The 14,284-nt window shown below is 37.5% G+C and overlaps 2 protein-coding genes across 2 annotated transcripts; one reads left to right on the top strand and one right to left on the bottom strand.

Annotated features, from left to right (window-relative positions):
- The first annotated feature begins 354 nt into the window (after positions 1–354).
- Positions 355–5,065, top strand: LOC143287734 (prefoldin subunit 1-like). Its single transcript, XM_076595978.1, has 4 exons — positions 355–481; positions 1,331–1,497; positions 3,017–3,101; positions 4,247–5,065. Exons 1-4 carry the CDS (start codon positions 446–448, stop codon positions 4,331–4,333), a joined length of 375 nt encoding a protein of 124 aa, XP_076452093.1. The 5' UTR covers positions 355–445; the 3' UTR covers positions 4,334–5,065.
- Positions 5,066–7,186: 2,121 nt separating this feature from the next.
- LOC143287724 (protein SHQ1 homolog) lies at positions 7,187–13,956 on the bottom strand. The gene is made up of 2 exons (XM_076595965.1): positions 13,879–13,956; positions 7,187–10,625 (listed from the first exon to the last, which is right to left on the bottom strand). Exon 2 carries the CDS (start codon positions 10,586–10,588, stop codon positions 8,978–8,980), a length of 1,611 nt encoding a protein of 536 aa, XP_076452080.1. The 5' UTR covers positions 10,589–10,625; positions 13,879–13,956; the 3' UTR covers positions 7,187–8,977.
- Positions 13,957–14,284: the final 328 nt, after the last annotated feature.

The raw sequence follows: 14,284 nt of genomic DNA, 5'->3' as shown, positions 1-14,284 counted from the left end.
CATTTTTTGGTAGGTTTCTACCTTTTCTGTTTTCCTCTTCCCTCTCCCCCACCCCCTTTTTATTTATTTATTTTTTAATCGTCTGATATCACTGATAGTGAAAAAACGCTGAATTAAAGAACGAACACACACACACACACACACACACACACACACACACACACACTGGTGTAAGGGAGAATACTAATGTTTTAATTTATTCGTGGATGTGGAATTGTTCCCCTTCATTTTGAAGGGAGATTTTATTAACGGTATATTGTGGTTGTGATACATTTGCAGTAAACGCCAACAAAAATAGTATTCCACTCTGAGACATGAGATGATTTGATAATTCATAGCTTTTATGAAATATAGCAATATTTTACAGGTTATTTCACCCGTACTCAAATTTTCCAAATGATTGCATGAAGCTCTGTTAGCTCCCTTCCTTGGTCACTCAATCAAAATGGCGTCGATACCAGTGGACATGGAATTAAAGAAGGTAAGAAAGGTATTCGAGTGACTTGCGGGTGTCATTGAAATTGGAAATTGGTGGTATAATGGACATTGGATTGCTGGATTGATGTTTTAAATTGTTACTTCTTAGAAACTGAAAACTAAGAATTATCAGTGGACACCGTTCTTTTCGAGCACGTTGCTAGGATAGAGCTACTTTTCTCAATGAAATCAGAAGACGGTGTCATGATTTGACTTGCTTACTATCCGATTATGTCTAATCTTTGCATAATTTGACTTTGCATTTTGTGATAAAATGTCAAATATTTTAGAAGAATGTTAACTTCCTCTCGTGATTTCCCCCGCGTTGATACGATCGATAATGATCAGCAGTAACTTGACTGTCTTGAGTGAGAAGAATTTACATTTTATTTGATTCATTCAGGTAACTAGAAGAGTGAATGGAAAAATCTCAAAAAAGAAAGAAAAAGATTAAGTCTGCTGTGCAGCATCCAACGTTGACTCATTTTGCAGTATGAATTACAACAAACAAACAAATTACATGCAAAGTAATCCATTCGAAAGAGACAATAAACTGAGGTCCTTTGTGCAGAATGCACTTAGCACACGTGAAAGAACCCATGGCAACAAAAGGTTGCCCCTAACAAAATTCCTGTGGAAAAATCTACTAAGTGACTTCAATATGAAAACAAGTTGAATTCCAGGCAGGAAAAAAAATATAAAATTGGGTGGCGCTCTCAGTGTAGCAACACACTTTCCCAGCCATGGTGGAGAGCAGCCTGAATTCACACAGTGAAATCTGTTGTGATGAAAGAGTAATATAATACAACATATTAACACACTCTGAATTACAGGCATGTCAATATTTGTACAGGCTTTCCAAGAGCTGCAGCTGAAGATGATCCAGACAACACAGCAGCTGAAGGTGGCTGACAACCAGGTGGAGACGCTGAAACGCAAGATCCAGCACACACGTCTGGTGGACCAGGAAATATGTGCCCTGCCTGATGATACGCCTGTCTACCAAGGGGTTGGCAGAATGTAAGTCTGTACTGTCAGATTTATTGTGATGTCCTTTATTTTCTATCAGTTTACTGTTTAGTTTTCTTATGTGGGTGTAATGTATATTTATATGTATGTGTGTAATTGTGTGTGTGTATGTGCCTGTGTGTGTGCATGGTAGACCTGATTTCCTAATTATTGGTTAGTCCAGTGCTTGAGTTGATTAACTGAGCGTGGTCAAGTATAAGTTGTGTTAATTGAGATGATCTGTACCTCAGCTGATAATATTTTTGTACAGAAAAGGTTAAATCATATCAATGATATAATATATTTAATTTACCAGACTTGTAGATAAATCAGGGCTGAGGTTTTTAAACGATCTGATTGCAGGTACACATACACAGACACACACACACACAGGATGCACACACACACACACATATAGATATACACAGTGTGTAGGAAATGCTTCAGGCAAGCAGAGTGTGAATAATGGTTTTTGTACTTCATGTTGCTATGTACAGTACAAATATTTTGCAAAGTGTTTGAGAGCAGGTTATTATGTGTGTGTAAGTGTGTGTGTGTGTGTGTGTGTGTGTGTGCGTGTGTGCTGTAAAATTTACATCTTGACATTCGTTTTGCTTTTCTGTAAAAATTGGCAGTGTTACGTAAGAGCATTTAGCATCTGCATATATACAAGAGCCGGTAATCAAATATATTTGGTAGTATTTAATTTCTAGAGTAGCATCAGTCAAAAGTGTAATGTTTTATGGTTATTTTAATTTCATCCTTTGTATACACTACCATTGTTGCTGTTTCATTTGCAGTTGCATCATCATTTGTAAATTGCAGTGACATCATTTTGAGCACAGCCCTTTCATACTTGCTCAATTAAAATATAAAAGAACAATAACAAATATGAGAAAGTTTTGAAGAAGTAATATCGCACTTACTGACAGTTTGACCAGCTGATAATGGGCTGAGGTCATTGATATCATAACAGTGGAGTGATACATTTTATTTGGTTCTTGATGAATTATTATATAAGGATTATAATGCGAGTTAAGTAAAGTGAGTGATCTCATTTTTGGCATTCAGTTATCATTCCACTGACGGTCACACCATGTTCCTTCTAAAGGTACTAGATCTATACGAGTTTGTTTGATTTCTGCCGATATAGTTTACATTCCAGCAGAACATGGATAAATACAACAAACAAAAGTGACAGTGATACTACATCATTATCTGGTAGAATATTGGAACTGAAAATGTTTCCTAGACTGATTTTACAGTTACTTAATGTTAACCATCCTTTCATTTTATTATTACTCTTAACTCTATCAGTATCATCAAACATATTTTTAGCAGTGGGCTTTTTTGGGCAGAACATTTTTTTTAGGGGAGAGATGTGGAAGAGGGCTCAAGGGACGTGCATGCATTTAAACACGCGTTTTGAAATTACATAGGTATATTCTGATGCTGATTTCCTGTGCTTGATATTGTCATATTATTTATATTGGCACAATATAGCTTTTATTTCTGGACATTTGTATTTCAGGTTTCTGCTGATGTCTGTCCCAACGATCCGAGACAGTTTATCAAAGAAACAGAAGTTGGCAGACGAGAAGATTAAGACCATTGAGGTAAGGCAAATGGCTGGTCTTCTGACTCTGCTTGATAAGATTTTCACTCAAGATTTCTTGAGCGGTGTTTCAGAGACTAACATTTCACTCTTTTTTTCTACTAATTCTTCTTTTCTTGTCCACGCTTTTTGATAATAAATTGATTTGATTTCTGAATGACATACTGCACTTGAAAGTTGTAATTTGTATCATATTATTTTAAACAATTATTTGCTTGTCTTTTCAACTTGCATTAAATTTACATAATTGCTATTTAGACTAAAGTGATAAAAAGTGGCAGATATTTGTTCCATTTTATTTGAAGTTTGTGGGATGATAAAGACTTGTCTGTTAGCTCAGTGTATATGATCATGGTGTGCAAAAAGCAGGATTTAAGTCAAAATAAATACGCTTGGAATGGTATAAGAAAGAAGGCATTTTGTGTCATCAGTTGTTTTTTTTTTCTTCCTTATTTCTTTTTAGTTAACTATACAGTAGATGCGTATATTAGTTTGTTGAATGCTTTTTAATGTTTCCTTGATTTACACTGTTCAAATTAAACTGAGCAGGCTCCAAGTTTTGACTAAAGATAATTTCCACCAGCAGGTTGTTTCAGTTATCTTGAACACAACTTCTGAGTCTTGATGTAATATACCAAAGCGGCACAGTTCTTTATAACAGATTCACTTTGAATAAAACATGTACTTTAAAGAGGTCTAACTGAATGTGGTGCCCTTTTCTCTCAAAATCTTTCAGATATTAAGAGCTGCATTGGTTATTGTTGTGTACACTGTTACTTCTTGTGTGACAAGTGGAAAGCAGATCAGGTGATAGGTTGCTATGTTTATGGCAATGTTTATTATATCTGTAAATTTCTTGACTGTGCAGATGAATGTTTCAAATTAATATCCCCAATATGTTTTCCTGTTATGGTGATCAGTATTTTCTGAAAGTCAAAGTCAAAGTAAGGCTCAGATTCGGAGGATGTTTTAAGGGAGATTGATTGACTGTATCCATCAAATAAGGCATGTGGTGGTCTGTGTTTTCAAGGCACACTGAGTATGGGTCCGATAACTGGAAAAAAACAAGTTTTTGCACTGAACTATCCACCTGTTCCTTTCATCATTCATTATGAAGATCTCATGTCACACCTCCTTTGTGTGCAGGTGAGCAAGGAGTACCTGGAGAAGAGTCTAAAGGAGAGTGAGAACAGTCTGCGAGAACTTGTCCTCTCCAAGCAGCAGCAGCGATAGGGAGCATCATGGTGCTCTTTTCTATATCACTGTCACCATCTGTCACCATACTGGGCTCCTGGACTGATGGCCTGTGTCATTCGCAGTATTGATGACTGAAAGGAAGTATTTAAAAGCAAATAATAACAAATCATATTGTAAAAAATATTTTTAAAATCATATCTTCCAAGGGATTGATGCTTAACTATATTGGATGTCACTGTCTAAAAGATAAGGATATAACAATAGATAGATACATAGTGTCTGAAAGCAAAAATTTGATATTACATATTGAGCAACTAAAGTGGACCACACAAGATACTGTGGCATGTCATTTGGAAATATTTGTTTTGGTTTTTAGCCAAATAATGTGACCTTTTTAACAACATTGATTACTGAGTCATAACTGAGGCAAGTGAATCCAACATATTCCCTTCCCCTGAGAGGGTTGAGAGTTGGGCTTTTTTTCATCTTTTTTTTTTCAGTATGATAAGATCAGTTCATGCAGGCTGTTCTTTTGTTTGATTTCTCATCATCGTCGGTCAGGAAGTCCGCAGTCCCCTCTCTTCTTTTCTTACCCTCTCCTCTCCATGCTCCCCATCCTTTCACACACACAAATGCTTTGACTGTGCATGTAACTTTGATGTATGTTTGAGTTCAGTTGTTGGACTTTTGATGTGAAGGGTGTGAAGTGATTTTGAATGTGTTTCTGTGTCTTAATGCGTTTAAATAAAGTTGAACTTTCATGAAAAACATTGTGTGGAAGAGTTGAGTTTTATTGGTGATGTTAAATATCATTACATGAACTGAACTCAATGTTAGTTAAGCTGGCTGCAGCTCCTTGGAAAGTGGCAGAATGGTGAAGACACTCATCTGCCAATACAGAGTCTATGAGGTCCTGTTCTAGACAATAAATGGTAACAAGCTGTGAGAACATCATTGCATCCTCCTCCGTGTCCTACTCCTTGTAAGCGGTCTTCTGAAAGTGTTGCATTATTTTCTTATGCAACTGACTTCTTGTGAGGAATCAGGGTTGCTTTCCCAAGGGAGAGCTCATTCCAGCGTTGAAATATCATTTTTATTCTCTTTTTTGGTCAGTATGTTATCTTGAATTTGAACCACTGGTATGAAACTGAATTTTACTATGTACTTTCGTTTGAGACAACTTTCTTGTTGCCATAATTCTTTTACTTGCTGTAAGTGTATGCTGTTCATGGGATGTCATTATTATAATCTCATTTGAAAAACTTCTATGCAACACATGGGACACCATTGTATTGTCTCATATGAAAAACTATTGCATGACCAACACTTGAAGCGTAGCAGAGGAGAGGTCCATCAAGAATCTTGGTGAAGCTTGAATCAAACACAGGACTAATTTCCCTGTCATATGTTTTGTGTTTTATCCACAAGTCCACCACTCCAGATTTTGCTTGACTGCACTGTAAAATTGTGGATCAAAACAGTTGTTTTGAACACAATTTCCACACTGGACATACCTATGCCATCAAATTTTAACCTGTATTTATCCAGCAAAGTCATTTTCCAGTGCATCTGGAGTATAAGCATTGTGCATGTGTTGTAAAAAAAAAAAAAAAAAAAAAAATTGTAGACTGCCCACTTTCCATGACAGCAGATGGAAAACAGAGATTACCTTTGTATTTACAGTGTTGGGAAAGGAAGGGAAGGGAAAAGTGGGGAAATGAAGCAAAATAAATGAGTTGCTGCATGCAAATTCCAAATATTGAAAATTTACGTACATGATTCAATGTGACTGAACACACACACACACCTCAACTGTCACGAAAGAATTCAAATGGACACAAAATTTTGACAGGTATGAAATATTCTAAAATCATTCAAACAGAAAGATATACCAAAATAAGTTTATTAGTTGCTTTAACCTGTGTTGGAGCACAATATGTACATCTGTCTTATTAAAGGTAATAACTGTAAACATTTTTCTGAAAGTTTTTGTTTCCCTTTAAAAAAAAAATTATATAAAAAAAGCAAGAATTGCTGGTTCCACCTTTAATGCCTAGAATGCCTTCATGTGAGCAATGGCTTGAAAGGTCTTGTCACATGTCTTGAGTTTCATAGTTTAGTTCCCTTGCTACCGAAAATGAAAATGCTAAACAGAACAGAAACAGGATTTCGTTTTCAAACTCTGCTAATGACAAGCACAAGATTTTAAACTGATCTCCTGCAGAAGTGATACACTCAAGCTTTCAACCAATTCACAACCCCACCCCCCTCAACAGTGTGATGCAGACATCTATTTTTCCTTTTTTTCCAAAGACACTTTTAACACTTTTACATAGCTTTGAGATACTGTTATCTCTTCCCTGACTTATTTCAGAATATTGTTTTGTTCCATACTTTTTCTCATAGTTTCCCTCACTCCACTCAGTGCTTTAAAGATCTTATTTTAATTGTTTCACAATACATACAGTGCACCTTGTAAGGCTCATAACAAAATGAGAAGCAACAGCTATAAAGATCAAAATTGATATTCAAATTTGTTCTGTCTGCTCACCCTCTGTCCCATTTTTTTTGTTTCCCCAAATCTGCTTCCTTTCACACACACAAAATTTCACTTTTGACCTTAAAGGTTGAGCTGGCTGAAAAGACTAAGATGTGAACTCTTGATATTGATTAAAATTAGGTGTGAATGGCTGGAACTGACTTGCCAGGAAATTATACTTTTGTCTGCAAGATATTTTTTTTCTTGAAAATGTTTCTCTAGAATTTCAAAGATACACATTATTGAACAGTTAAAAAAATTAAAAAGTTTTGTAGAAACAACAACAAACAACTACTGGCTAGAGCATGTTAAATTTATTTATCTGTCCTGTATCTGACTACAGATTCCCACCCACCCAACCCCACGTTTTGTAATATGGAGCAAGCTGGCAGAATGGTTAAGAGGCTTATAATAACAATATTACTGGACATTTACATTTATATAGCACATTTTTTCCAGAAATACTGCTCAAAGCGCTTTACATTTCTTTCTACACTCATGCACCTGAACATTGGAAACCACCCACCCACCGATGACACCCTCCAGAAAACGCATCCCTGCAACACACCTCAGGCACTTACATACACATGAATGCACGGATACTCACTAGCATCCAGTCACACATACATGGCAACAATAAAGCATGCATTTAAAACCAGATCATACCAAGACCAGCACCAAAAAAAAAATGTTGGAAAAGATGTGTTTTCAGAGCAGGCTTAAAAGATTTCAGTGAGACAGTCAAAAATTTTCTGGCACTTTGTCCCACAATGATGGGGCCTGAAAAGAGAAGATCTCTGACCCTGTTGCTTCTTCTTTGCAACAGGGATTTTTAATAGCCTGGTGTCAGAAGCAGAACGAAGGTGACAAGCAGAACGAAGGTGACAAGTTGGAATGTACACTTCAAGGAGGTCAGAGAGGTTGCGAGGACCAGAGCTTGAGAGAGCAGGAAACGTCAGAGCAGAAAGCTTGTATTCAATTCTTTTTGAAACTGTTAACCAGTGCTGTATCACTGTCTGAGGGTCTAGGTTTTAATCCTGCTCTCACCCTTTCTCCCCATGTTTGACTGGAAAATCAAACTGAGTGGCTGGTCATTCAGACAAGACGTTAAACCAAGGTCACATGTGCAGCATGCACTTAGCACACTGAAAAATAACCCATGGCAACAAATGTGTTGTTCTCTGGCAAAATTCTGCAAAAGAAATCCACTCTGATAGGTACACAAATACGTATGCATGCATACAAGGCCTGAGAAGTGTGTTAGGTTATGCTGTCGGGTATCTGCCTAGCAAATGTGTAGTGTATATTGGATTTGTCAAAACACAGTGACACCTTGAAAAACTGAAACTAAAAACTGTGACACTGACCACAATTATTATCCTGTTATGTAAACTGCTTCCCACAAATGGCAGTCACATCAACTCCTTACCTCAACTAACTTTAAAATCTGTGAAAATGTTCAGCTGATCTTCCCTGGAAGAAAACATCACTGCAGCACCCCCATCCTTTGACCAGTCTACATGCACATGTTGCATGCTGTTACAAGTGCCAGAGGCATGCTGCATACAACTTCTTATCATAGTTGACACTCTCATCCAAAAATCAAACATTCATTCATTGTCAGACGAGGAAAAAAAGCCAAACCTGGAAAAAACAAAAACAAAACGCCCTCATCTTACCAAAACAAAAATTTACACTGTTTGGAACTATATATTATTATGAAGAGTTTTAATTCCAGGCAAATGGTCATGCACAGATTGACAAAGCTAAAGTGGTGTGTCAGTGTTACTGGATATATGTTCTAATAAAATAAAAAAATAAAAAACATGCCCACACCTTCCAGCCCCTTTTCTTCTATAACAACAGTTTTCTGTTCTGATGTAATCCTGCTTGTGCTTGATAAACAACTGGTGAAAATAATTAGAAACAATTCCTTCCCAGATGATGATTTTTACTAATCTTAACTGGAACTTGTCATTTTCTGACATCACAAAGCTTTTCTCCAGTTTAGCCACACACTCTGTCAGAGCATCATTTTTTCTTCTGGTGATCATGTACATGGGAATGTAACTAATTTTGGTGCCTTCTGTCTGCCATCAGTAGAGTGGTCGAGTGTCACTCATCAGAACCTTTCTCAACTATCACTTGCTCCCACTGCTTTCTACTTTCACAGCATCACTGTCCTCATCTCTAACATCTTCAGTCTCTTTTTTACCTTCCCTGTATTCATGTTCACTTTCCTCTTCGTCTCCACTGTCCTCTTCATCTTCATCGTCGCTATCATCTTCACTTTCCTCTGTTTCTTCTTCACTTGTAACTTCTTTCTTGTCCTTTCTCTGGTCCTGGTCACTGTCATCATCAGAATCCAGAGGTGAAGTTGGCTGACCAACATCAATCTGACCCACTCTGTGTGTAATGTCTTCAACACCACTGTCACCTTCTTGCTCCCTCAGTACCATTGATGCTGCCAACTCCAGTTCTTCCAGGTCCAGCCCCACATCTTTCTTGGACACTGCCAGAATCTGTAAAGCTGTGGCCAAGGACTGAATGTGTTTGCTCCTTGCAGACTGAATCCACACACAGTAGTCAGTGATGTAGAGGTCGTTGAAGATGAAACGTGGATCACTGACAATCATGCAAGAGTGGATGTCAAGCAGGCACTTCAGCAGCACTTTCTTCCCGCCAGCAAACAGAGTCCGCACATCTTCCAGAACTTTTACACACACATCCCAATTTCGATAAAGAGGGAAGACTAGAGCTCTGCGAAAGCATGTGACCACAACATCCCGCAGACATGTGAAGGTACCAAGCCAAGACAGTGTTGAGGCAAGCTTAGCAATTGTCCATCCAGATTCAACATTGTTCTCTCCATACAGAACTCTGTGGTTGTAGGCATAGGCAAATATTAAGTCCACAAGACCCAGGTAGACACCATTCAGTTCCTCAGCATCAAGTAGATAGCTCTTCTTTGGTAGGTTCAGCATCTTTTCTTTTGCCTCTGGCGTCAAAGTACATCCCTTGCTCATATCAACCCACCACGGCTTGAAGTTCAAAATGTCAGGAATTTCACTGTTGTCATACAAGTCTGCCAGATAATAGTCATCATTGAAATGGTCTGCCTCATGGGCATGTCTCTTCTGTTTTTTCTCTGAACTGCTTAAGCTATCAGGGTCCTTGACATCAAAAATGTCTGAAAATTCCAGCATCAGCTTTTGAGAAAACCCAGATTTTCTTTGAGCAAACCCGTACTTTGATCCACTCATAATGTCACTGGTTTCCGTGTCCGATGAATCACACTGGTCAATGAACCAGTCAATGTCATCATCCAACCCTGTCCCTTCACTGTTGTCGCCGTCTCCACAGCTGCTTCCACACATTTCAGTTTGTTCTGAAATGGCATCCGACGAGCCAATCTCTTCCACAAGATTGGGCTTCAGTTCTGACTTCCATCTGGCTTCAGGGGGAGTCAGCAGCTTGGTCAGCATGTCCAGGCCCTCAAACACCTCCCCTTTGGTTTCCTTGACAATTCTGGCCGTGTAGGTCCCCTTGTCCACATCATAGGCTGCTTCGTTTCTGTCATCGTCTAGCACTCGGCCAGGCAGGTGTAAACGAAGGTAGTACGGTTTTGAGTGGAAGATGATCATCTGGTCCTCAGTATGAAACTGGGCTTCAGCCACATTGGTGTAGGGTGCGTAGATAATGAGAGTGATGAAACTGTCGTCCTGGGAGAGGTCAAACTTGGGGGTCAGCATGGTGAAAGGGATGTCAGCACCTTGCAACCAGCGATCTCTGCAACAGAAAAAAAAATGGTGATCTCGATGGACAGTGGAGCTGCTGTATCTGCACTCTCAGACCCCTGACATCTTTTTCACTTGCTATCAGTAATCTTGAGATAATTTATAGGTTTTGTGCTTGGATCTCCATGATAGCCTGTATAAGTTTTGTGCTTGGATCTCCATGATAGCGTGTTCTTAAGCCAGGAACCAGTGGGTAAAAAAATGTCAAGTAAAAAAAACAAAAACAACAACAACAAAAAACCCATCAAACTTTGAAAATTCTCACAACTTTTGTGCATATGTTGTAGTGTGTGTGTGTGTGTGTGTGTGTGTGTGTGTGTGTGTGTGTGTGTGTGTGTGTGACAGAAAGACAGACAATGTAAGCTCAGCCAAGGTCACTTTTTTAAGGAAAAAAGAAAGTGCTTTAAGTGTAATGGCTATTGCATGAATACTGAGGGTAAAACCTCTTCATTATTATTAATATAAGGTTCTGTCTCCTCCTCAAAGCAGGTCTCTGTGTGCTTTACATCAATATGTAACAATTACCTCACAAGCAGTCATGGACACACATACATGCACATGTATATAAAATTTATGATTATGTCCATATAGAGTGATAGTCACCTGCAGTGGAATCAACGCACAAAATATCCATCACCCATCCACCAACCCATTACATAGTATTTCCATTCTGTCAATATTTAACAATGGTTTAAATATTTTCTGTTCTTTGTAGTTCTGTCAGGATTTTGGATCAAATGTTAAGTGGGGGGGAAAAAAACAAAAAGTTCTTTTATGTTTTTCAATGATCCAGAATCCTTACTCATAGCCAGTCTGCAAAACTACAGATAAAGTTTGCAGCTCTGCCGATTTAAAATAATATAGCTGGTATAATCCTTTCCAGGCATCATATCAGGTGTTGCATTCAAAACGGTACACTACACATCATAACACACACAGAGGCACCTGAGCACCTACAACCAGGTGATAACACTCAATTTGTTTACAGAAATTAGTCAGAATTCAATATACTCAAACTAAGAAAGAACTGCAAGAGAGTGGAAAGCTCGAATTACACTTTATACACCCACCCCAAGACTTAAAAGATCAGTCCACTGACGCAAAAACCAAATCAAATTCAAAAAGATATTTTAAATCACTGACCAAGATTAATAAATGAAAATAGCCCAGGAGGGGTGTCCATCCACATGGACAACAACAGGACAAATGTCTTGGTTCACCCAACATAAATGGACATAAAAATTGTCTTCTTCACACTGAGATGAATGGGAAATTGGAACCAGTCAGTTCACACATTTTTCCAGGTCAAGTCTGAAGTTGTTAATCAGTAATGATAAAAATGACTAAAGTATTATCACTTGATATCAGCACATTACAATAAATAACACTCCTGTACTTCAAAGAAATTTCACTAGATGCAAATGAAAATGAAGTCTTGAAAATGAAGAATATCAATAAATATGAAGTCTTGAAAAATGAATATGAACATGAACTTTTCATCAATGTTTTCTTGCCTTCTGTCCTTGACTTTCTCCCTCTCACCTGCTTTCTACTTCTCTGTCATTCTGTCATAAACTGATATGGGGAAGAGCATTAATTTCCGACGAACTAAGATAATTTCCATTGACAAGCTTTCTTCTACAGTTTGATGACATTTGACAACTAACTGAAAGGCACCATTCACAGTTAACCAACACTCTGAGGATGATAACTTGTCACCAAATTTTGTCACCACGATGTCCAAACTAACAAAGAAATGTATCAGACAGTGACCTTGCTGATGAAAACATAATGGGACATTTGTCTTCTTTGGCAATAAATGATCGCACATTTTCAACCTTTTTTGGTCTCTGTCCTGTGTCTGAAGTCAATTATCCAACCTACCCCCAGTAGATCAATGAAGCTGAGCTCATATGCTGATAAATAATCATGAAAATCAAAGTAGCGTGATCAAGAAAAATATCCTGAAGAGATGTGACAGTCAGCCCGACAGACTATCCATGACAGCCAGCTCATGCATGTTCATAAACATCACTCCAAATGATCTACAAAAATCATTCATCAAACTTAAAACTGAACATCACAGATTCATGTAAAAGTAATCAAAATAAACCATTAAAAAAATAAATAAATAAGACACAAAAAGAAGAAGAAACATAAACCCTCTAAAATTAAAGATAAAGTACGAAGATCAACCTAAATGTATCGAAGAAATAATGCAGTAGACTAAGCTGACTTTAAGAAGGCATCATGGCATGCTGCTGGGACAGACTGAATTCCAAATGATGCGCAAAATGGCATTATATTAATAAGTTCAGCTATATACAGTGTTTCCATGTTTGGAAATATAAATACCCTGATAATATCATCAGTTTATCACAGACCTAGACAGATATCTTCTAAACACTTGCTGAAAAAGTAATGCAATGTCTACATCATGGGAATACAGTGAACTCAGTATGATGTACAATGATTGGTATAATTTTCTATAAATAATACTGATAATGATATGTATGCGGTCAAAGTAATCAATGATAATAATAATAAATATAATAATAATACTGCACATTTTGTATAGTTCTTACCCTGTGGCTCTAAATGCCTTTAACAATACACCCACTATGAATAGAAACATGACTATAAAAACAACAACAAAAAAACCAACAAAAAACAAAAAAACAAAACAACAACAACAAAAAACGATTAGATACAACTGGCTAACCATCATCATTAACAAAATTCTCTGTAACATCATTCACCACTCTAGAAGCTCTCTCATCTCATTCCCACAGTCATATGTTAAAATACAAAAACTCACAAAAATTACGACTCACACAGCTCTTTTACCTCACCCACATAATAAAATGGCAAGACACAAACTCGCTATAATTTAAAAAGTGTAACACTTACACACACCTCACACCTTATCCCAACACCCCAACCCTCACATAAACACATCGACGTACACACATACAGACGGTTTGGTGAGAGAATGACCAATTAAAAAAATTAAATCAAAATGTTGATTTCGGCTGTTTCTTGAATCTGCGTATCAGTTTCACACACGTTGTATCAATGCACACAAAACACACTGTTCTGGGTTGGGTTGACAGAACTTTTCAATTACTGATCAACTTGAGAAAAGAACAAATAACCGCCACAGCCACAGTACATACAGACACACATACGCACGCAAAACGTCCATGACAATAACATTAACAAAGAAAAAGAGACTTCAAACCTACGTCTAAATCACTTCACACAAGTCAAGAGTCGAGAGTTTACTTGGGCTCCCTTTCCATGTGATTCGATTTCGCGGAAGTTCTTAGTTTGTCTTAAAACCAGAAACCAGCAATAAACGCGAAAATGTTAAAAATTGTCGGTAAGTTAAGGATTTGACACAATTTTTTTCTTTCTTTCTTCTTGTTGCTATTCGGGCTGTTGGGTGTTATTCATTATTTATTTATTTGTCCATTCATTTATTATTTATCATTTCACTTACCATTACTTTGATTACTGGTATTTTTCAGTTATTTTAAATTTCATTCTTTATTGCTATTCTTTTATCTATCTCTCTCTCTCTCTCTCTCTCTCTCTCTCTCTCTCTCTCTCTGTGTGTGTGTGTGTGTGTGTGTGTGTGTGTGTGTGTGT

This window comes from Babylonia areolata, chromosome 1, assembly GCF_041734735.1.
Source record: "Babylonia areolata isolate BAREFJ2019XMU chromosome 1, ASM4173473v1, whole genome shotgun sequence".
Taxonomy (NCBI): domain Eukaryota; kingdom Metazoa; phylum Mollusca; class Gastropoda; order Neogastropoda; family Buccinidae; genus Babylonia; species Babylonia areolata.
The sequence above is the reverse complement of the archived record's forward strand: the minus strand, read 5'-3'. Positions and strand labels throughout refer to the sequence as shown.